Below are 25,540 nucleotides of genomic sequence, written 5' to 3'. Positions count from 1 at the left end.
CTTATGACTTCTCTGGGTAGCATGTCAAATTGAAGGTAGTTTATCCTGTGAACCTATAGTCATTAGAAATTGTGTAAAATCTTAAAGCAGACTGTTACAATCCTTTAGAAACCATTAACACCTAAGGAGAAGTTTGAATACTCAGTAATTAACTGGCAGAACTACATCACAAGATTTCACGTCTTTAAACAAAACTACACTTTATTTTGTATATAAAATAAATTAAAGGAAGCTTAACACTACTGTTTATAACTGTGTAGGCTTTTAGTCCATTTTACTTTTACTGCCCCCCACACAACAGATTCCTTATCTTGCAACATCTTAAAGAATCATTCACTTTTCCTGAGACCAATCCAAAGGTATGCCACAGCCAGCTGGACTTCATTTTCATTTATTCTCCATTTTCCAACTGCTCTGAGGCACAATATTTCATGGGGATCCTTCCATTGACTTCTGGCTGAATAATCTTTCAATTTTCATAGAATCATAGAACCCTACAGTGCAGAAAGAGGCCCTTTGGCCCATCGAGTCTGCACCGAACACAATCCCACCCAGGCCCTATCCCCATATTCCTACATATTATACCCACTAATCCCTCTAACCTACGCATTCCTGGACACTAAGGGGCAATTTCTTAGTATGGCCAATCAATCTAAACTGCACATCTTTGGACTGTGGGAGGAAACCGGAGCACCCAGAGGAAACCCACGCAGGCACAAGGAGAATGTCCAAACTCCACACAGACAGTGACCCGAGCTGGGAATCAAACCCAGGACCAGTGCTAACCACTGTGTTACCATGCCACACCATGCCATTTTCTTCAAAATGGCATGGACTTCTTAGCTCAAACTTAAGCTTTACTGCATCCTCCAATAAAGTTGTTAGTTTTCAACATAAGGATCACTGTAGATCCAAACTCCAAGCTAGGCAAATTTTCTTATCTCTATTTCTCCTAAGAATTTTAAGTCAGCTACTACATACACAAGACCAAATCTATAACAGCCTCTGTGAAGAAAAACCCAGATAAATTAAACAAAGGAACTTTCTAACCACTCCCCCCACCAACGGCCATCTCTATGGCAACATGACATGCATTGGGATGTTCCAAAACAGAAATGCAACTAATTATGTTTTAGGCAACTCTGTGACCCACATGAATAATTTATATCTCTTAGGATATGATTGCCCTCCGAAGATTTGATAGTTCCCCTAAGAAATCTGGAGATGAGTCAACCATTGTTTAAGATTCTCACTTGCAACAATGATCTTTTAAGATAAATGCAGGTTATCTTTCCAACTATAATCAACCCAAACTTGTTTGATTTGCATTTACATGAGATGCATACTAATTTCCTAGCCAAGTATTTCTATTTATCTTATACTTAATATTATAATTCCTAAAACTAAAACTGATATATTCTAAAATATATCAATTACAGGACCAGGCATTTGCAATGCTCTCCAGGAAGATATGAAAATGCATCTTTCTTCCTGGGGGGAGGTGTTGTGAATATTTGATTTCATAATAACTATATTATGAATGTAGCCCAATCCATCATGCAAACCAGCCTCCCACCGATTGACACTGTCTACATTTCCTGCTGCCTCGGAAAAGCAGCCAGTATAATTAAGGGCCCCGCGCACCCTGGACATTCTTTCTTCCATCTTCTTTCATTGGGAAAAAGATACAAAAGTCTGAGGACACATGCCAACCAACTCAAAAACAGCTTCTTCCCTGCTGCTATCAGACTTTTGAATGGACCTACCCTGCATTAAGTTGATCTTTTTCTGCACCCTAGCTATAACTGGAACACTACATTCTGCACTCCCTCATTTCCTTCTCTATGAACAGTATGTTTTGCTGTATAGTGTGCAAGTAACAATACTTTTCACTGTATGCTAATACATGTGACAATAATAAATCAAATCAAAATCAAATTATATTATAGAATATAACTTGTTGTTTAAGTAATTAAATTATAAATATACAATAAATGGAAACACCTTGCTGAGAAATTGATATGCATCTCATGATGTGTTTTCCTTTATCCCAGTTATAATATTACAACTTACAACATGATATACGTCTTAACATCTATCTTATATATGTAATACCCCATTGTACACAAATTAACAGACCTAAGATGTAAATTAATACTTCTTAAAGCGTTTTCTGGAAGTTGTCTTTCTATAGTAATTATAATTCAAAGTTTCTTCTGTGAAAGCTTTCCTTATTGTTATTCATTTATGAATTTCCAAGCTCTGTTTTTTTAAAGCAGTCTGTTCAAAATTCATCATCTGAGCTTGACTGTCCTCCAGGTTTCTGTTTAAATGTGCAATGCAGGGAAGAAGCTGTTCTTGAGTCAGTTGGTACGTGTCCTCCGACTTTTGTATCTTTTTCCCGATGGAAGGAGGTGGAAGAGAGAATGTCTGGGGTGCGTGAGGTCCTTAATTATGCTGGCTGCACATGGCCAAGAAATTAGTACACATCACATGTAAATACAAATCAAACAAGCCCCGGTTGATTACATTGGAAAAATAACTTGCATTTATCTTACAAGATCACTGTTGCAAGTGAGAATCTTAAACAATTGTTGACTCATCTCTGGATTTAAATGTGAAAATAAGGTCCAGTTAATTCCATAGTTACCCCATTTTCTTTTCATTCAATTGTATATTTATCTTTGTTTATAAATCATTTTTATGGGCTTAAACTTTCAACGTTCTTTTCCAGAAAAAAAACAAGTTCAAAATTGACTCCTTAAGGTTTAGATTTTGAGAAAACACCTCAATTATTTATGATAATGCTATTAACTACATTTTCGTTAATTGTTCCAAAATAGTTCTGGGATGAATAAAACTCTTTACAAATGATAGATCAAGAAAATTTTGTCGTTGTGAACATTATTTGAGATAATATTTTAGAGCTGATAGTGAAGTACACTAATTTGTCACCCCACTCAGGAATTAGTAACACATCTTGTATAAGATTATCATAAAAATCCTTTTACTGACTCAAAATCGGTTATATGGGGGCATTCTAGTGAACTGATTGTATTTTTAATGTCTCTGTGAAAATGATTAACAAATATATTTCCTGATTAGCTTCCCCAATCTTGGAATCCTTCACGTCCCTAAGAAGGATGTTGTAGCAATTATAGAAGAACAGCTGATTAAGTCATGGACTTCAGATACCCAAAATGGGAATGTTTCACTTCCTGATGGAGAAGATGAAAATGAAATGAAATTACAACACAAACAGCTACAGAGTGAGCTAATATTATTTGTTCATTCAGTGTTTAAGTGTCTCAATGTGTAATATTCCATAAACTTAGGTTCATGCTCATTGGTGGTTGCTGGTTTCAGCACCAATGCTAAGGCTGTGAACTCTTCATTTCAGAATTTAAATGCACACCCATTGTACTTTGCAAAAGATAGTGAATTGTTTTGTCAGCTGTTATGGGCATTCTGTAAATTATAAAGGAAATCACTGAAAGCTGAGTTTTGAAATCCAGTTTTGACTGGCTGGATGGAGTTCCCTCTCTCTGTTGTAAATTTGGATAGTCAGAATTAGATATAGTATTTATTTATTAGTGTAGATATACAATTTTAAAGCTTGCAGTTAATGCAAGAATTCCATGGTATTTTAAAGTTTATTTATTGATGCCACAAATAGGTTTACATTAACACTGCAATGAAGTTACTATGAAAATCCCCTAGCCGCCACCCTTCAGTACCCGTTTGGGTACACTGAGGGAGAATTTAGCATGGCCAATGCACCTACCCAGCACATTTTTCAGACTGGGGGAGGACACTGGAGCACCTAGAGGAAACAGAGAGAATGTGCAGACTCCCCGCACAGACAATGACCCAAGCTGGGAATCAAACCCAGGTTCTTGGCGCTGTGGAGCAGCAGTGCTAACCACTGTGTCACTGTAGGAATGAAATGCCACAACTTTTACCACAAATTAATATAATTGGCTCAATGGGAAGTGCAATTATTTAGCCGGCACACAAATATAGCCTTGAGTTGGAGTTCTGTAAGTCTGATTGAAGTTTAATATGTCTGATAATAGTACTTCAATACCAAATATCAAAGGGAAATTTTAGCAGAGAGAAGACTAGCTTCTAACAAATCTTATCTGCACTGGCATATACAGGTTTGTTTTCCAACCACCTTTTCAATGGGCTAGTTCTCTATCATCAGCAAAAATAAACAAGGAATCAGAAAGACAGTTTTTATCATAGTGGCAATGGAAAATAATTTTATCACTCCTGCTCAGCAGGTTTAAACAGTATTTTCTTTTAAATTGAAATTATTACCAAATTTTGGTGTGTGGTACAATCTGTAGCCAGCATGCAGAATTGTTGGGTTCTCAGTTATGATCAAAATAACAGTGAAGGTAATGGCACTCAGTTACTTGTACATAAACATTACTGCAACTTCAGATGTTGGCAACCTACAGTTAAATGTGTAAATCCAGACGTTGCTGTCTGAGATATGCCACTCTAGTGTTAGCTTCCTGAAACCAAAAGGTCGCTCTCTTCTCACTATAAACATATGCCAATTGGCATGAAATTACTGTCTTTGCACAGTAGATATAAACAAAACTTGCCACAGAAAGTTGAGTTCTTCGTTTTAGTCCAACTACCTGTTTAGTGTCGTAATAAGCATTATTTACTGCAAGCAACCTCGGTGGAACTAAACATTAACCAATACGCATGTGGTGTCTCATTCTTTCAGGGTTTATTTTTGTTGGAAATTTAAAAATGTCAAATTTAAAATTAATCTATTTCTATTTTTCCTTTCTCTCTCTTAATCAAATCTTCTGCTTCTTTTTAGTTCTCTTTCGGAGCCCGATTTGGCAATGTATTACTCACTCAAATTTATCTTTCTTTCTCATTCCTTGCACTGTGAATTTCACAATCCTTCAGTTTGCTTGGCTAAGAAGATACACTATTGCTTGCCCAGTATCACTAGCAGCAATATTTTTTGCCCATACTTCAACTTAGAGCACTAAGTATTGCCACAACTAAATGGGGAACGACAAGTCTAACTAATGTCAAGTGCTATTTGTTACTCTGCTGCAGCAAAGTATTGCTTCATATATAACAGTGACAGTCTTGACGTTATTTAACAAGTATAGGATTAATGCCATGTTAAAATATTTTGATGTCAGAAGAAGACAGGGAAAGAATCCATCAGGAAGCTCAGAAGCAGACTAAGTACATGGATCTCAGTGTCGTTCGTCTGATGTTTACTCCATATCTACCAGGAAGTGAAGGCAAATTTACACGTAGACTTAGCCCTGTTATATCGGACCCCATCTATGACAGCAGTGAGTACTTTTACAATGGACAATATATATTTCATACAGATTTAAGTAAAGTAAGGAAGTTATGCTTTCATATCACAAATTATTATTCGGTGTAGTTATAAAAATGTTCCTTGATATTTCAAGCAATATAAAGGCAGACTTTTCATTCTCAGCTCATAACATCGTACAAGCACAAAAGAAAATGTATGGCTTGTTCTGGAACTGTGAAAATTAAATCCAAATTTTGAATAAAGTAATTATTTATTACTCCATTTTCTTGGCATCTTAAGCAATGCAAAAATAATTCTGTCAGGATATTTGCAAGTTTGCATATAGGAGATGAAATTCTAGAGTTCCTAAATTGGCTCCAGAAAAATACTGCAACAGGACTACTGTCAATGGACTCACCTTCCCAACTGGCAGTGGAAATATTGGAGCACACAATGATGCTCCAAAGATCACAAAGGACCAAAGCTATGAGGGACATTTTCTAAATATTTGTCTCCTAGAGAAAACAGTGCCTATCTACTAAACATAATTCACCTGCACTGGGATTTTTATTTTTCCCTTTGCTGAGAAACAATTTGGGACCAGTATTAGGCTTGCAAAAGAATTCACATCAGAAGTCCATAAAGGTTTTTGTTGAGGCTGCTTGTAAGGTCCATTCATTCCTTTGAATAGACAGAGATGGCACTGGTACAGAATTGGATTCCTGAACATTGCTTGTAACCAATATTTGAGCCAGAAATCTGGCAAACCTGTGTTCCTCTCCAAGTCCTGCCCTTCCCCAAACACTGAAATAAAGTTTTCAGTCATTTAGTCATTTTTATTGGTATGTTACTTTTTTGTATTTTGAAAGAAGCTGGTGGCAGTTTGCGTAGAATGAGCATTTAATGTTGAATTTCCTTTCATAGAAGCACCAAATGCATCAAGTCTGCGAATAGTAAGAATGGCCAAAACAGCTGGGAGTGTCTTGGGTGGGGACGAAATCTTTCTGCTATGTGATAAAGTCCAAAAAGGTAATCTATCTCATAATATAATTAACATTTCAAATTATCTCTAAGGGGGAGATTCTGCACCCACGTGCACTGTGAGCATAAAAGGCAATGCAGGCACAAAATCTCGCAAAAGTTGGGAAACAAAATTCTTGCTGGCGAGATCTCATTTCCCAATTTTCCCGATGACAAATGGATTTTAATATATTTTAATGGTATAAACGGGCCTCTCCCCCTTCCCCAATCACATGATACATCCCTCCCTAAATATTCAAACCAATGAGATGTCACATTGGTGAGGTTTACAACAGCGTCAGAACGACGGGATTCAGTCGCAGGGAACCCACCAAGGTGTAAGGTAAGCGTAGCTCTGGACATTGTCCCCTATCACAAGTTGGCAATGCCAACCTGGCAGTGACAACCTACAGTGACAATCTGTGCTGAAGAGCAGTGCCCAGGGCAGGCCCTATGCAGAGCCCCATTCTGTGGGCTTCCTGTTATGTGTGGTGGGGAGGGAGGGGAAAGGGCTGATCCCTTTGAATGGCAGGAACTTGCCCGTGAAGAGGAGGGGAAACTCACCAGTGAAGGGGATACCTTGTGCGGTTGGTAGCTTGGGGAGGGGTAGTGGCCCCAGTGCCTTGTGTGGTTGGGGGAGAGGAGGGAGAGCCCAATACCTTCACGGTGGTGGGGAGTGAGAGCCCCGATACCTCTGTGGTGATGGTGGTGGTGCAGGAGGGGGTGGTGCTCTGATACTTGGAGAGTCCTCCATGTCCATGACAGCTGGTGGAAGTTCAAATTCAGTGCTGTGGAGCAGGCTTCACCTGCCAGAGTAACTGTGTAAACCACACCCTTAGATTTTATTTGTCAATGTGTTAAATATCTGGGGCACGATTCTCCTGGCCCACTGAGCTGCTCAAGTAGTGTAGCGGACTGGGATGCATCAGTGGGAGGCCTGTAGTGGGATTCATTGTGACTCTCCCAGGCCCTTTTATTTAAGGGCAATCAGTCGCGTGCCGGAAATCAGCACAAGACTGATTAGAATGTGGAAATGGACATTTCCATGTCATTAACAAGCATAAGATGGTATCATATAGGCTCGCTAATGTTATCCACCCCACCGGGTGTTGTTCCCACCAACAGGGATTAAAGGCTGTCCCCATCAATGGGAACCAGGCATGATCACCCCACTGGTGGAGACAGAGGCCATTGAGGCCTCCCTGGAAGGTCAGAAGTGGGGAGGGGTGACCCTTGAGCAGTGCCAGCCTGGCATCCTGGTAGTATCAGCCTGGCACCCTGGCACTGCCCACTGGGTACCAGACAGTGCCAAGGGTGCAGGACCAGAGGGGGACAGGACCCACTGGGAGGGGGGGGGGGCGGTCAGTGGTGGTGGGGGTTACCCGCTGTGTGCTGCATTAGGATTGGTGGGGTTTAGGATGGATAGGGCAATCAGAGTTGGCTATGGACAGGGGAATCGGGGGTCATGGAGGCTGTTGATTGGAGGTGGGGGGGTTACAGAGGCCGGCGATTGGGGAAGGGGGTCACGGAAGCTGTCGCTCGGAATGCCAATGATGGGGGGCCCAGTATATGTGCACCCATCTCCCCACTGACAGATCAGCGCATGCACAGTGGCCCGCTCAGCTCAGTGATGTTGGCTTCTCAAGCGGATTGAGGTCCCATCCCTCCACCAATGTGAATCCCCAGTGGAATCTGCTCTGGAGATTCATCCCAATCAGCTCTCCCAAAAAACAGGTGGGAAAATCTCCTGAATTCCTGTCTGTTTGTTTGTGAACTCGCTGTGCATTTGGAGAGATACATGCTGGCTTTCAGTCAGAGTCTAACACACTGACGAATTATGGAAAACTCCACCCTAGGCTTCTTTCATATGCCTTTAAAACTAATTAGATATTGATTGTTTGATAGGTTATCTCTTAAATTTTTATGTACTGCATGTAAGCTGAAATAAATCATTGGGCCAAATCTTCTAGTTTCTGGATTGTCAGAGACTAGATGCACAGCTGGAGATAGCTGCAAAGCTCATGAATGTGGCCCAATCCATCATACAAACCAACCTCCCATCCATTGACTCTGTCTACACTTCCCACTGCCTCGACAAAGCAGCCAGCATAATTAAGAGCCCCTTACACCCTGGACATTCTCTCTTTCACCTTCTTCTGTTGGGAAAAAGATACAAAAGTCTATCACATATCAACTGACTCAAAAACAGCTTCTTCCCTGCTGTCATCAGACTTTTGGATGGACCTACCTTGCATTAAGTTGATCTTTCTCTACATCCGAACTATGACTATATTCTGCATTCTGCATGGTAGACTTTGTCTATATAGCGTGCATGAAACAATATTTTTCACTGTGTGCTAATATATATGACAATAATAAATCAAATCAAATCAAGTTTTGGGAGCCTGTGGAAATCCTGAAAGTGGAGTTAGATAGGAATTGTCCAGGAAGTTTAAATTTCTACTGGGCAATTTACTTCTCCCTAGGAGCCTCCCTCAATATCTCTCAGTAGCAGGGTAAGTACTGTGGAAAAATTAGGTTGTGTAAAACCTAACCTAACATCTGGATAAATATACCACAACTTCTCCAACTGCCCGTCTATCCCAGAACCAACTACCCTTCCCAACCATCTCACTACATTCCCCCAACTGAACTACTCTCTGACCAGGTTATCCTTCCCAATAATGCAGCAACACATCTCTGACCTGCTTATTGCTCCCAACCAACTTTCTACCCACCCAACCCAACTGCTCCCATGAACTGACCTCCTCACCCAACCACCAACTACCCTCCCAACTAATGCCCTGAACTAACTACTCAATTGCTCATCCACCTCTGACCCCTTACCCACCCACATTATCCACCTACTCTCTACCAGTTACCTACTTCATCCACTGTGCCCACCTATCCACTCACACACCCACTCACTCATTTACTAACATTAGGACTGGACCTCTAAGCTTACAATACGGCAGCTTCTGCCTTAAAAAGGGGGGCATGTCCTGTTTTCCTCCAACTCTACTCCACTCTGATGAAGTTTCCCAAGGGTTACTGTGCATTCATGTCAAAGCTGGGATTGTAAGGTCCCAGAGGAAAGCCGCTACAGTATTGAGTCAGGGGAATTTCCAAGTGCAGCAGCAACCCGACTATCATTGTGCCTGCTTGGAAATTCCAGGCCCAATATTGTTTTATTAGTATGCAACAAAGGAATTTATAATTATGAAAGTTTGGATTGTTGTGGTTTCTTCCTCAGATGATATTCAGGTACGTTTCTATCAGGAAGATGAGAGTGGTCACATCTGGGAGGCATTTGGAAAATTTGGTGCTGCAGATGTTCACAGACAGGTAGATATCTAAAAATATTTCACAGCTGACAAAAAACTTGACACTATTTCAAATTAATACAAAGATGAAATGAAATGGTTTTAATCTGATGGCATGGATTTTAAATTTGTTGTTGATCACAAGAACCCCCAATCTTTTTTTTGAGTCCAATAGAAAGAATCAGTTCCACAGGCAAATCCAAGTTCCCAAGCAACTGAAATATGAATTTACATATGAAGAAGTCTCAGTGGTATCATGTTTGAGGCAAACAATTAAAACCTTATGTTGCAGATAACCTCACTGGATTTAATAAAGGATAACTCACATTCACCCAGTCTCTCTGATTGACAAGTAATGCTCAAGGCAGAATGTATATTGCAGGCAATAAACTCAAACCAGCTTTTTTAAAGAAATAAGACAAAGTAAGATCTTGAGTAAAGTAGATTTTACTTGATTAAAATTCCTCACATAAGTTCCCCGTGTCCCTTTGAAAGAATAAAGTCAAAATACTTTAACAATATTTAAATAACTTGTCTCTGATGAATCATTTTCCCTTGGCGCAAAGTCATAAGACTGATCTTCCTCTTTAGCATCTAAACGCAAGTGCTTGGTGCAGAGGATGAATTTATTTCAAAGTCTGAATGCAAGTTCCTTGCAATTTTCTGAGCATTTATTTTAATAAAGAACAAAGAACAAAAACAGCCCAAGAAACAGGCCCTTCAGCCCGAGCCCGCGCCGCCATTTTAACACTACCAGCGCCCCCCCCTCCACCCAAGCCCTTATCTATTGTTTTATGGCCATCCACATTGAGGGAAACTAATTTAAAGACAATTTATTACTGCCAGTCAGCCTAATAGCACATCTTTGGGGTGTGGGAGGAAACCGGAGCACCCGGAGAAAACCCACGCAAGCACGGAGAGAATGCGCAATCTCCCACAGACACTGGCCCAAATCCATGTGTCTGCACTGCAAACAGTGATAGTCACTGAGCTGTCGTCTTGCCCAGCATCTGGTCCAGTTTAAGCACACACTAACAAGATGATACTAGGCCAATCTCGAACAATCGAGAGCAGCCCAAGTACGACCCATCGCGTGTATGCCCTTCGTTGGACAAGAAGGCGGACCGACTTAAAACCTGTGAATGAAAAGAGAAAAAAAATTATTATCGTACCATATCCATTTACCTTACCAGGGACGCCCCAATGCTAATGAACCCTATTTAAAACAATCTCTTATATCCACCCATCTCCAACCCACTCATGTGCCTGTCTAAGTTACTCTTAAACAACTCTAGCGTGCTTGCCTCCACCACCTTACTTGGCAGAGCATTCCATACCCCCACTACTCTCTGCATGAAAAACCTCCCTCTAATATCTGTGTAATACCTCTCCCCCCTCACCTTAAGCCCATGGCCCCTCGTACTGTGTGTCTCTACCATAGGAAATAGCTTACCACTGTTTACTCTATCTATACCCTTCATAATATATACCTCTATTAGATCCCCCCTCAGTCGCCGTCTTTCAAGGGAAAACAGTCCCAATTTGTTCAATCTTTCCTCATAACCCAGTCCTTCCATACCAGGCAACATCCTGGTAAACCTCCTCTGCACTCTCTCCAGAGTCTCCACGTCCTTCTGGTAGTAAGGCGACCAGAACTGGACACTACTCTAAATGCGGCCTAACCACTGCAACACGACTGCAACATTAAACTCCAGCTCTTATATTCTATACCCCTTCCTATAAAGGCTAACATACCATAGGCTTTCTTCACAAGCTTCTCCACTTGTACTGCCACCTTCAAAGGCTTGTGCACATGCACCCCCAGGTCTCGCTGCGATTCTATACTCCTTATGGTCTTACCCTTTATCATATAACTCCCCCCTACATTATTCCGGCCAAAATGCATCACCTCTCATTTATCCAGATTAAACTCCATTTGCCATATATCTGCCCAATATACCAGCCTATCAATATCCCGTTGTATTGCCAGATACTGCTCCTCACTGCCTGCCAATCCAGCCATCTTGGTGTCATCAGCAAATTTGCTGATCACACCACTTACTCCCTCTTCCAAGTCATTTATATACTCTACAAAGAGAAGAGGTCCCAGTACTGAGCCCTGCGGCACACCACTAGTGACAGACCTCCAGCTAGAAAAGGACCCCTCCACTACTACTCTCTGTCTCCTCTTTGCAAGCCAGTTCTCAACCCATCTAGATACCTGACCACACATCCCATGAGCCTTAATCTTTTCTACCAAGCTACCATGAGGGACTTTGTCAAACGCCTTACTGAAATCAATATAGATGACATCAACGGCTCATCCTTCGTCGACCGTTTTTGTCACCTCCTCAAAAAATTCTACCAGATTCGTAAGGCAAGACTTCCCCTTTACAAAGCCATGCTGCGTATCCTTAATCAGATTGCAACGCTTTAAGTGCTCATACATCCTATCCCTAAGAATCCTCTTCATCAACTTGCCTACCACTGACGTCAAACTCATTGGCCTATAGTTACCGGGGTTATCCCTCCTACCCTTTTTAAACAACGGTACCACGTTCGCTAAACTCCAGTCCTCTGGGACCTCACCTGTGTCCAAAGAAGAGACAAAGATTTGCGTCAGAGGCCCAGCAATCTCATCTCATAAGAACATAAGAACATAAGAAATAGGAGCAGGAGTAGGCCATCTAGCCCTTCGAGCCTGCCCCGCCATTCAATAAGATCATGGCTGATCTGTCGTGGCTCAGTTCCACTTTCCCGCCCTCTCCCCATAACCCTTAATCCCCTCTCTTATCAAGAACCCATCAACCCGCTTCTTAAAAATATTTAGCGAGGCAGCCTCCACCACTTCAACGGGCAGAGAATTCCAGAGATTCACCACCCTTTGAGTGAAGAAGTTCCTCCTCAACTCCGTTCTAAACCGCCTCCCCTTTATCTTGAGGCTGTGCCCCCTAGTCCTACTGTCTTTTTTGAGCGGGAAGAGTCTCTCCACCTCTATCCTATCCATCCCATTCATCATCTTATACGTCTCAATGAGATCTCCCCTCATTCTTCTAAACTCTAACGAGTACAAGCCCAGTTTATTCAGCCTCTCCTCATAGCTCAATCCCCTCAACTCCGGTATCAGCCTAGTAAACCTCCTCTGCACTCCCTCCAGGGCTAAAATATCCTTGCGCAGGTGCGGCGCCCAAAACTGCACACAGTACTCCAGCTGCGGCCTCACCAATGCCCTATACAGCTGCAGCAAGACCTCCCTACTTTTATATTCAATCCCCCTCGCTATGAAGGCCAGCATCCCATTCGCCTCCCTGACCACCTGCTGCACCTGCAAGCTGGATTTTTGCGACTCATGCACAAGGACCCCGAGGTCCCTCTGCACCGTCGCCTGCTGCAGTTTTTCGCCACGTAAGTAATAGTCCTTCCTACCATTCTTCCTACCAAAGTGGACCACCTCACACTTGCCAACATTAAATTCCATTTGCCATTTCCTGGCCCATTCGCCCAGCCTATCTAGATCCTTCTGCAGACTCTCCACACCCTCCGCACAATTTGCCTTTCCCCCAATCTTGGTGTCATCAGCAAATTTCGACACCCTGCACTCGGTTCCCTCCTCCAGATCATCTATATAAATGGTAAATAGCTGAGGCCCCAGCACCGACCCCTGGGGCACCCCACTAGTCACCAACCGCCAATCCGAATAGCACCCATTGACCCCCACTCTCTGCCTCCTATTTGACAACCAATCCTCTATCCACGCTAACACCCTACCCCCAACTCCATGTCCCCTGACCTTCTGCAATAACCTCTTGTGAGGTACCTTGTCAAACGCCTTCTGAAAATCCAGAAAGACCACATCCACCGGCTCTCCTCTATCCACTGCCCTAGACACATCCTCATAGAACTCCAGTAAATTTGTCAGACACGACTTCCCTTTAATGAAACCGTGTTGCGTCCGCCCTATCAAGCAATTCCCTTCAAGAGCTCGCCTCCCTAAGCAGCCTAGGATAAATGCCATCGGGCCCCGGAGATTTATCAGTTTTAATGCTACCTAAAAGCCCTAACACTTCTTCCCTCGTAATCGATAGATCCTTCAATTGGTCTACAGCTCCCTCGATGACCGTACCAGACATCAAGCCCCTCTCCTTCGTGAATACCGACACAAAGTATTCATTCAGGATCTCCCTCATTCCCTCAGACTCTAAGCACAATTCCCCTCGTCTGTCCCTGAGAGGACCGATTTTACCCCTAGCCACCCTTTTGCTCCTAACATAGGAGTAAAACGCCTTTGGATTTTCCTTAATTCTACCTGCCAAAGCCATCTCATGCCCCCTTTTTGCCCTCCTAACTCCCCTTTTGAGATCCCTCCTACTCTCTCTGTACTCCTCCAACGCTCTCTCCGTTCCCAGTTGCTTAGACCTGACATACGCCTGTCGTTTCTTCCTAACCAGGTCTTCTATATCTCTAGTAATCCACGGCTCTCTAATCCTACCTTTCCCATCCTTCCTCCTAACCGGCAAATGCCTTTCCTGCACCCATTTCAGTTAATACACAACAAATTGTTTCTCCTTTGGGGAAGGAATCAAGAGTCTGGCCATTCCCCAATGTCACAATCCCACCTTTTGAATGATCATGCTTGACAACCAAATTTTCATCCACAGATTCAGGGTTGGGTTGAGGTACCTCCTGAAGCAAGGTGAAGCTGGAAATGGAGGTGGGTGGATACTGAGGCAGGCAAGTTTGAGGGCCTGCCTCCTGTAGCCAGGATGTTAGCCCAGTTCTGTACATGAATATGAAGATGAGGCTCCTAATACTCTAACCCCTTCTCCTTCTCCCACCCTCATCTCCATGCTGCTTTCACCCCTATAACACCCATTCCTCCTGACCCAATCACCTCCTCATTCCCACTCAACCAGCCCACATATCTCTCAATCTCCACAGCCCCTCACCCAGTATTCAGAATGTACAAAGTCATTGAGCCCTATCATTGATACTGCATGGACAGCTGGACAGTTATGCATTAAAAGTGCATAATCATGTTTAATTCTAACAATCCCAAAGGGTGCCTTACCTCTCCCAAGAGGTACCTTACCTCTCCAAAGTATCCACCAAGTTCTGACCTCCTCTTACCTCGTCTGCTCCCTGCACTCTGGAATTCTTGGTTAGGGTCCAATGATCCCACTTCAATAGAGGCAGCTGGTGATTTGAATGGCCAGCTGTCTCCATATTTTGTGCAGGCACAAACTCCGGTCCAACTCCAGATCCATTCCAGTGAAGATGAGAAATGCAGAGTTTGGGGAAGACTTATAATTTCATCCATTGCCAAGATTTTCGCCATTACCGAGAGCCTCTCCATTGTGGGGAAAATCCAGGCCTTAGTATCCTAGAATTATACGATAGTAAAGCACCATGGAAGCCCATCAGCCTTTGCTGAGTTTGTACAGGCCCTTTCAAAGACCATTCCAATTAGTCCCACTTCCTGGCGCTCCCCCCATATTCCTACGAAATTTTTTGTACTTCAAGGATTTATTCAATTTCCATTTCAAGGCTATTATTGAATCTATATCCATCATCCCAACAGGTCATGCATTACAAATCCTAAAAGCTTATTATACATAAAAAGCTTTTGCTTACATGCTCTCAAATACTTTTGCTAATCACCTGAAATCTGGGCTTTCAGGTTATCAACCCTTCAGCCATTTCTCGTTATTTGCTCCGCCTAAATTACTCATGATTTTAAACACCTTGATAAAATCTCCCCTTAACCTTCTCTGCTGTAAGAAAGGCAATATATCCAATTAATTGTAATTCCTCATCCCTATAAAAATTCAAAAAAATTCTTAGTAATAGTGATCCCAATATGATCTTCATCCTTTCCCACATACCTGTATCATTAATATTAATTTCCTTTGTTTTGCAGAAATCCCTAGATTTTATTTCTTCTCCCTCTAATCAATGCAAGACCAATATAGCTCATTGCATATTGTTGGCTACAGATTTCTCAGTGATGTACTGGACCAACAGTTGTTCAATTTTTAGGAATGTATTATGGTCTAGAAATCATTTCACTTAAAACCAATAATAGTATTGAACATATTAATACTTTTAGTAACAAAACTAAATTTATAGGCACATTGGATTCAATGCCCTTTCAATGCAATGTATTCTTGCTTTTGATTCTATTCATACTCATGTGGGTTTATATTCAGATTGTTTCAAAAGTATATAGTAACTTATAAAATTCTGTATGTTTTTCAGTTTGCCATTGTTTTCAAGACACCAAAGTATTTTGACATTCACATTGCAAAACCTGTCTCAGTGTTCGTCCAGTTACGGAGACGCTCTGATGGTGAACTGAGTCAACCTAAGCCATTCATATATTACCCACATACAAAGAGTGAGTCTTCTTTGGCTATGGTCCTGTGTTTCTATTGTTAACTGCAGTTTTTAAATGACTGACAAATTGTATATAGAATTTGACATTCTATCTTATTTTTATTTGTGAATTGCTGCATACAAATAATTTGTAAAGCATATAAAATTTAACTCTAGCTTCCACATTAAACTATTGACCGCCAACATTTTATGAGCTACTCTATTAATCCCCCTTTGGTTGTCGTAGATGGACCCTCTATGGCTTTCATTAATAATCAGTTATCACAAGTTGTACACTTCACTACAAGATAGAGCATTTCACCACAGTGAGGTGCTATAGCTAATAGATTAGCCTTTTACTGAGCAATCTTGTTTGAAGAAACGTAAAGAGTTTGGGTTAGAGGCAGACTTTGAAATGGAACCTGACTTTTTGATTTGGTGAGTCTACACTAACTAGCCGCTTTATCCAACAGCATAGAAATTCCAGGTAGTAGTAACTTTGACTGGTATTAGTAAAGCTTAGTGGAAGTGAGCCTCAGCTCTTCAACCAGCAGTCATAATATGTCCCCTTTATTGTTCTGGAGGAAGTATAGTTTTATGTGGTGCAAATTTGCAGAGAAATATCAGATCGGAATTAATCTACTGCAAATGAATTGGAACAGAGGTGAGCAACTAAAAAACTTAGATTTGACATAGTGCATGATGGATTTGTTCACAAATCATGTGAAGTTTTGTGAAGCAGGGAAAGCGGAGGAGACTGGACTAGCAAACTCACCCACAGCCAGTAAAGACATCTAAGGAGCTCATTAGAAGCTTGCCATTTAATTTTCTAAATTTTTACAGCAATGAATTTTTGTCAAACATGCAAGTTACTGTCCAAACAGCATCCACAGCAATGGCTGTCAAAGTGAGTCAGAACATGGCCTGCATTTCCAGGAATCCACCTCTAGTCCTGCTACCACAAACCCAACCTCACCCCCAAATTAATGGGATTAATAAGATTCCCGATCGTATTTACAGACCCCTTTAAGAAAATACCGCTAAATGTCTGCTTCCTATAGGTTCACAACCCAGAAACAAACCCGCCTCCCAATTCCTACCCCGCTCCCCCCCAACACACACACACACACCAACCTCCCTCCACCCGACCCTGCCCCAGAAAAATCTGTTTCTTAGTTTCTTGCTCTGAAGACATGTAAGAAACAAATTGCTCCTATTACTCAGTTAGTCAACTTACTCTAAGAGAAATATTAAATGGAAATAATTTCTGATGGCTTCACACTACATGTCAGCATTGATGCTTAAGATTGATTGTTTCCTAACTGTCTTGGTGCCAAAAATTAATTGCTTGTGGAAAGAAAAAGCTTGTTTCTACTGCAACTGAAGTCTGTAATATCCTTCAAATTAGCTAGTTTTTTGTTTCCAATACCCTGTAAAAATTATAAAGCTAGCGAGTTGAGATTGTTAAAAATTTAATGGCGTTGTATAAAAGGTGGATGGATGATTCATGTGACTGAAAGGCCAATTACTATCACCAGAAATCTGCATACATAAGAAATACATATATGTATGCTTCTGCATGCATTGAGTGTTGCTGACTTGGGTCAAACTGGGTTTTAAAATAATCCTGAGCAATGAAGGAAATGCAGAACTGTGCTTCTATCACTGGTAATTCAAGCAAGAAGGAATTGTGAGGTTATCTGTGCTAATTGGAAATGTTGGCAGTGGATACCAAAGGTTATCTGTCTTTGAACTCAGACTCTTATTCATGAGCAATCGGTTTATAATTTGTTAAAAAAAATGCTAACCATGTATGAAAAATAGTTAAAGGATTAATTTGCAAGGAGGAAGAGAGACAATTATGCTCATGTTTTTAGTTGTAGAGCTAAAATCATCTCAACACTGACTCTCTCATACAGGGAATGAGAATGTGAACAGTACAGTTGAGGAGGGCATGATTTAATATGTCAAATAGTGCATCAATTTCATTTTTAAAATTGATATAATTTGAACTTTATTAGCCTTCATTTCTGCAGTAGGTCTCTGCTGGAGCCTTAGGGAAATAGTGGAAGTATCTAAATGTGGCCATTTCAACATCCTATTGAAAATACAGCAAGGGACCAGGACAATCCTTTGTCATTTCTCAATCCCTGTTATATTGGTAATAAAATTCATGTGTTTACGTTGGATTTTCTTTCCCCTTGTGACACTAATGTGTAGCTTCTATGGAAATATAGAGAGGGGGAGAGTGGGTGAGTTGGTGCTACAATATAGTCATTGGACATAATCCAGGATCCTGCTCAGATACACTTGAATATATTTAGTCTTAGTGCTTGTGGTGAGCAAGCTGATAAGAATAAACAAAACCTAACAAAATACTTTAAAGAACATAGATAAGTGGAAAAGATTATTCCATTATTATTCAGAATATAATATTTGTATAGTTATGGCATGTTAGTAACATGAGTGATGCTTTAACTGACTTTCAGAAATGACAGTTTTAAAAAGACCTGGAATTTTCAAAACACCTTCCTATCCAGACAAAGGTAACAATGCTGCAGGTGAGTCTGTTGGTTTTACCTGTATAACAGCATGGATTGCACATGAACAGAAATATTCTTCATCTTCCATTATTGAAAATGGTCATCATTCTTGTACTTGAACATTTATACATGTTGCACAATTTTATTTATGCTTTTGTAATACCTAAACAAAACTATGACCACTCAACTTCCATAATGGGTTTGTGTATGTGTCAATGCAGTGCAGATATATAAGCACTAGAAAATTAGCTATAATCTTTGATCTGAGCCGAGTTAGCTGATCCAGATGACAGCAACTGTTGTCCACAAAAATTAGCCTTTACACCATTGGATGATGGACGGAGTTGAAAGTGAACCGCCTGGGTGTACCAGTAAGAAAGTTGCTGAAGCATTTGTGCTTTTGCCTTTCTGGTAGCATCCTGAACACAAACTTAGCAATAACTCATGTACACAAAGGTAGCTACAGTTTAATCTTAACTCTTATTTAAATATTTCATGCAGGTACTTCTTTTTAAAGCTAAAGTTTTAAAATGTTTCACTCATTAAGGTCTCAGTAACTTGGTGTGGGCATGCATTTGGATACGTGTATTTAAACTTGACCACCCCAGGATGTTTCTCTCATTTCACTTTGCTATTGAGCTACAATAATTAATTAATTGGTAGATCCTTCCAACATTTTTCACGCTATTGGCAATTTGACTACTTTGGGACCTGCATCTCATGATTCTAGCCATCCTCTCCAACTAAAACAGACTCTAGTGTGAATTTAGGTCTATTCTTAATTATCATTAGCATAGGTTGTTTGCACATTTTTTTCCCTACACTTATCATTTAGATAGCACTTCTTCATCACTTTCTTTATATCCTTCAATTTGCATTTATTCTGAATTTCTACACATTCTGCCTTGTTTTCTATTTGGCTTGACCATGGGCTCAATGGGCCGGATGTCCCCATTTGTGCAGTAATGACAATGACCCAGTTCTAATTTCTCTTGATGCTTTATTCTTGAAAATGTCTTATTTCTCTGGACTTTGCTATTTATGAAAATTTTAGGTTGGTTTTGCTATACAGATTCACAATCTCCCAGTCTATAGCCTCTGTCTCTCCTCTTTCACAGCTGGGATTTTCCGGTGCCGCTGAAAGCGAATGAAGTTTTGGCTGGAATTCAAATATTTTGTTGTTGCTCACAGCTGGCCCTGCCACAGACCAGACCGGAAAATCCTGCCAACTTTCTCGAATCACAATAATATTTGTGTATCCCTTCTTTGTTTTTTCATCACCCACTCTCTCTTTATGCATTCCTGCTCTCTGCTACTTAATGGAGCTCTTTTAGGCTGCATTCTGACTTAGAGGCGTTCAGTCATAATCCCACAGAAGGTAGTTTTGCTAAGCACATACACCAAATGCCTGAACCTGCGATACCCCTTGCACTGAGCAGGATTACGGTTGCATCAACACTTTTATCATCAGTAGAATAAAACTAAGCTATCTCACAATGGTCTTTATTCAACATACACGTTTTCCAATTTAGCTCAGAGGGTTGAGAACTTTGGCTAGTTTTCTTTTCCAATAATCAGGGCTGAAACTAACTTGAATTTCTTCATAGTATGGTTGTACTGCAACCCCCTTCTCACCTACATTGTACCAGTAACAACACTTCAAAAGTAGTCAATTGATATGAAATGCACCTGAATAGATGCTGCCCAATATTGGTGTTGAGGTGAGCTCAGAGCTTATGGATAAAGGTATTTGCGGAGATTCATGCAAAACCGGCCGATGCAAAGCTGCCATAAAGCAGTGACATGTTCACCCAAGAAAACTGGGGGAGAGAACAGAAAGGCAGTGTCAGGAATAAAGTGAAGAATACAATTACCAATGGGAAATGGGGGAAAAAATGTTGGAAAAACATGACGTAAGAGAGAGAGAACTCTCCATGCGTGAATATCCTTATGATACTCTTCTCCAGTACAATTTCCTAACATATACGTGCTCATTGTTGTTGGAGATTTTTTTTTATTTTTCAATGGGACATGGCCAGCATTTTTATTTCCTTTAATTTTTAAGTATTTCACTATTTGTCGCTATTATTGCCAGTGACGGTGATTCCTTTACCAGTGCAGATATGAATTGAGGTTATAATTGTACCTTTTACCTGCAGGGTCACAGTTTCCTATGGACAATGACATCATGGCATATTTTCCCGCTGCTGAACTGCAAGGTTATGGGGAAATAAAAAAGCCATTGGCTATTTACAATCACATGGTAACAACACAGGAAACCAGGAATAACATGTAAGTACTGTGACAGATTGGAGAGCTTTCCAAGCAGTAATGATTTAGCTCAGATACGATCAGTGAAATATGTAATAACGCTACAGGAGTGATTCTCCTATCGTGACATGCAAATTTCTTGGCATGTAGGGTCAGGAGAATCACGCATTCCCAACGAACGCACGTCTCCCAGTGACAAATATCCAACGTGGTCGGGAATGCACACTTGAAACGGGTGGCAATGGCATGTAAGTTATTTTACTTCTGTTTGAATGTAAGTTAAGTGTGATTGTCAGGCCCAAGACTGAATTCTCTGGGTCCGATAGCATCTCTCACCCTGCCAATACAATTTCACTCCGATGAGGTATAGAGTAGCTCCCCATTTTCAGGAAACTAGCCTGCTGGACTGAAGGGGGGTAATTGGGGCCCCAAGGGGGTTGGGCAGCAAGGGGTGATACCCCCTGGACATGGGCACCCTGGCAGTGCTAGCCTGTGCCCCCAGCACTGCCCAAGATGCAAAGTGCACATGCCCAGGGAGCATATTGGCACTGCCCATTGGGCATGGGGCTGTGCCAAGGGGGCAGGGCCTAAAGGGTAGGGTTTTTTTGGGCAGGACCAGCTGGAGCAGGGCCTATGGGCGATCAGTGGGGGTGGGGGTCCCACTGCCACTTTGCATTGGGATCCAGTTGGGACAAGATTGGGGTGGGCTGGGGTGTGGGGGAGGGTCTGCTAGGAGGTTCTGCCTCCCATGAGGGGGTCTGCCAGGAGGGGTGTCAGCCAGGGGGTTGGGGTGTCTGCCAAGGTGGGGAGGATCGTCACTGCTGGGGATGGTGAGGGCTGGAGATCGGGGTGCTCCTGGATGGGGGGGGGTGCTGGCTGGCCCAGGAATGGATGGGAGGTTGTGATCGAGGCATGGAGGGAGGGCCTGGGGAGGCAGCATTGTGGGGAACCTGGGCTGGCCAGTGATTTGGTTGATCAGCAAAATGCAGGCTGACATTTTGGGGCCATTGCGCATGTGCAGAAGCCCGGAACTCTCAGACTCCGGGGTGAATAGACCCTGCCCTCCGAGCTTTTAGTGATATTCACGATTGTGAACTCTGCAGTGCACAGACTATGGGAAATTCTAGTGTGAACTCCCACTGAAAAAATAATTGTGATTTACACCAGTTTTCCTGTGAATTCAGCACTTAGAACTTTTTTTGGGAGAATTGCCACCATTATGTTTCATAATTCAAGGATATTTCCTGGTTGAATAACAAGATAATATATCCCTATGTATCGACAAAGTTTTGTGTAATTAAATATTTTATTTTATAATCCATTATTGTAACTTGGAGAAAGATATTTTAAAAAGGTGAGATCACTATTTAAAATTCAGCAGATTAAGTTCTTGGTTCAGATATGGGCTCTCATCGAAAATCTCACTGCAAGTCTATCAGGTTAATTACTAATCTAAAATTCTCCAGGAATGATGTGACTAGTGGCCCAATTTTGTTTTTGTGTTTCTGATGATGGCACTTCACACAACTTTGATTTCAAACTGGTTAAAATTTCTTGCAAAATACTTTAAATAATAGGCAGGAATATTAAATTTACATCTTGCACATCAGAGCCTGATTTTAATCTGCACACAGTTGTCATAGTTTAATGTATCTTGCATTATTTTAATTGTTGCAAATTTACTTAGTTTAGCATAGTATATGGTCATTAGGCCTAAGTTGGAAGAGTATCTGTTCGAATGACATCAAAAAAATGTATACAGTCCTACATTTTATGTTAACTGCCAAGAAATGAAAGTATTGCACCCTGAAAATGACAAATTTCCTGTGCTCCAATATGTACAACAAATTAATTGCAAAGCATCCAACTTACCAAGTTTTCGATAATGATGTTCATGCAATTTTTGCAATGGGAAAGGATAGTAACTTGTACAAATGTCTCATTAGCATGGAAGATGTTTTAGGATACATTGACACTAAAATTGTAGCATCAGTCCACAGTTATTTCACTTCTCAATGATGCTTCAGTTATATTGTCAAAGCAACTTGGAGTCAGAGCACAATCTAATATTGGAGCCATTCCACTGCTTCAGAATCATTTTGGGTCTTGATGTCAATTTTACAGCCCACAAGTTTATTCTTATTGCAAATCCAGAACAACTTTGCACTTACTGTTAAGCTTGCAATATGACTGCAGTGTTAAATAAATTGCAAAGTGATTTTAGCTGTAACACTGATATAGTTAATTACAATTACTCTGCACATTTAGTTACAATTTTTTTTCCCTGTTTCAATTGTAAATGTTACAAAGTTTCACAGAGAAAATGCTTTATTTAACTAAATTAATCCTGAACATTTATCTTGTAAATATATGTTATTTGTAAATGTGTTCAGATTAGTTTCATATTTGATGAGACTATGACCATGATTTTTGAGTTATCTTTCCTACTATGAGTGTTGTAATTTTTTTTTTATTTCTTAGAGCATGTTTTGGGTATTGAACATGGGAACTGTCTAAAGGAAAAGAAGTGCCAGAACCTTCTGCATTCTTGTACAGATTTTTTTCAATTTATTTTTATATATAAATTCTATTAAACTTCTTTTCTGAAATTATCTGCCAATTATCTATATAACAATGATGTGTTGTGAAAAAGTGTATTTGTCTAATCTATGTAGAATAATATTATCATTCAAATAAATGTATTGAATTAAAAATGCAGAACATATCTTAGTTTTAGGCAAGATAAGCAGGAAACATAAGCCTGGAGGAGATTTCTTTAAAGATGAGCTGAAATTTCACTTTGCAACATCGGCCTGAAGCTTGCAGAAGAATAGATGCAGGTATCAGCACTCAATATTATTAAACGATAAATCAGACAACAACTTGCATCAGATATACATGCATCATTGAGCACAGAAATCAGGAGGTTGCTGTCTGTTGCCCTAGTGCTGCAGAAACTTAATTATACCAGCATCTTGCCAAGAGAATTAGCATTGAATAATATAGTTCTGCATGAGGTTTCTGTACCTATGTGTTAGATACCTACTAAATTTACTATACAAAGTTAGGGTGTGTCTGTTTTCATGTAACTAAATGCTCAATAGAGTAATGACTCTTAATTACTGTCAAACATCCTCTCTGGCTTTGAAAATGAACTTTTATATGTGTGGAGTCTCATTCCTTCAGCTTTTAATTGTTGTTGGTGACTTCAAATAAATAAAATTTAGATGAAATATTTGCTTTCACTTTTCCTTTCTGTCCTTTTATCATTCTCTCTTTTTTCTTTCCATTTCTTTATTTTATGTTTCATATACAAGTTGGCATTGAATTCAGTATTCTTAACTGATACTTGCTGGTTCAGATTCTACTGCTCCTTCATGGTTCTTCAATCTGATTTGTTAAGGAGATGCACTTGCTTATCCTTGTCACACAAATCCCATCTGTCTTGTTGAACGTGTTGGCCAAACTAATTTTGAATCACAGCAAGTTCCAGTGCAAAAGTCTACATAAGGTCTGTGGGCAAGTACATGTGTCGCTAGCTGTGAAATTGGACGCTCTAAGGCTAAGATTACTATTATGTGTATTCAATTTTACAATGATTTTCAGCAATGTTCATAAATTATTTATTTTCTACATCCTTGTCATTTATGTTTATTTTGTGAAAATGAAGACATTATTTCAAAGCAGGAGAAATAAATTTTATACACAGATCAATGTATTGTCTGGTGATCATTAAAAATATAAAATCACAACCTACTTTCATAAATGTATGTTACAAAGTGGCAGTTAGCAAAGCAGAAAAAAAACCTCAAAAATATGGAACTTGTCCATTATAGAGAGTCAATATTCAGTCATATACTAAGAGTTTATTCAATTTTGAGTTGAACCAGTTAGGCTAATTAACCAACTGAGAGGCAAATTAAAATAGAAGCCTCTTGTTGGGTCCATTCAGTTGTTTGAACAGATGAGGGAACAGCACTGATATAGTTTTAAAATGGTTTTCTTTTACTGAACAGAACTTAAAACAATTATTAACATGACAGAGGTGAAAAGAAAAAGCAAACTTGGAGACTAGCTTCTACTGCCAGCCCCTGTATTCTACTTGAATGCATTGAACGGATCTCGGAAACAAACGGAAAACACACGCATTAAAATCCAAACTATGGCTGGAACTTTACTGACACACCCACCCCGGAATTGGGGCAGGTGAGGCACACAGAGCAGAATTCTCCGTTGGCCTCGGGCTGGATTTTGCAAGTCTTGCCCAAGCGAAATTGTAAAATACCAACCTGTATGTCAATTCTTATTTCGTTATTGGAAATGTTTTCCACAGGCTGTCTCAGTCTAGAAAAACAATCTTTGCAGCTGCTGCTATGAAAAGCTTGTTTGCCTGCGTTGTGTACCCTTCAGGAATGCAATTAATTTCTGGCTAACCTTTAGCTTTCTGATTCTACATGTAGTCAAGTTAGCAGAGTTAGTTGCATTGGCAAAGATAACTTAAAATGATGTTTTTGCATTGGCTGAAACAAACAGAGCGTACATAGGATCATACAAAGGGATACTGCATTAGATAAAAACAAATCACAAAGGAAACTTAAAACATGAAATAAAAATGTGATTAAAGGAGTCAATAAAGCATACCAATCGCTATGGTGTCCATTGGGGCATGGAAGGCCTTGATGGTGCTGCGGTGCAGACTCACA

The 25,540-nt window shown here is 40.5% G+C and overlaps 1 protein-coding gene across 1 annotated transcript in view; it reads left to right on the top strand.

Annotated features, from left to right (window-relative positions):
* LOC145351659 (nuclear factor NF-kappa-B p105 subunit-like) overlaps window positions 1-23,869 on the top strand; it is a 55,321-nt gene extending 31,452 nt beyond the window's left edge. Inside the window, 8 exon segments of the mRNA XM_080201219.1 lie at window positions 3,106-3,191; window positions 5,130-5,339; window positions 6,233-6,337; window positions 9,582-9,673; window positions 15,907-16,045; window positions 18,513-18,584; window positions 20,726-20,858; window positions 23,319-23,869. Coding sequence (XP_080057345.1) covers window positions 3,106-3,191; window positions 5,130-5,339; window positions 6,233-6,337; window positions 9,582-9,673; window positions 15,907-16,045; window positions 18,513-18,584; window positions 20,726-20,858; window positions 23,319-23,337 — 856 coding nt within the window. The 3' untranslated portion in view covers window positions 23,338-23,869.
* Window positions 23,870-25,540: the final 1,671 nt, after the last annotated feature.

This window comes from Carcharhinus amblyrhynchos, chromosome 13 (genome assembly GCF_965287045.1).
Source record: "Carcharhinus amblyrhynchos chromosome 13, sCarAmb.v2.hapA, whole genome shotgun sequence".
Lineage (NCBI taxonomy): Eukaryota > Metazoa > Chordata > Chondrichthyes > Carcharhiniformes > Carcharhinidae > Carcharhinus > Carcharhinus amblyrhynchos.
Note: the sequence above shows the minus strand (reverse complement) of the source record. Positions and strands in the feature narration are given on the sequence as shown.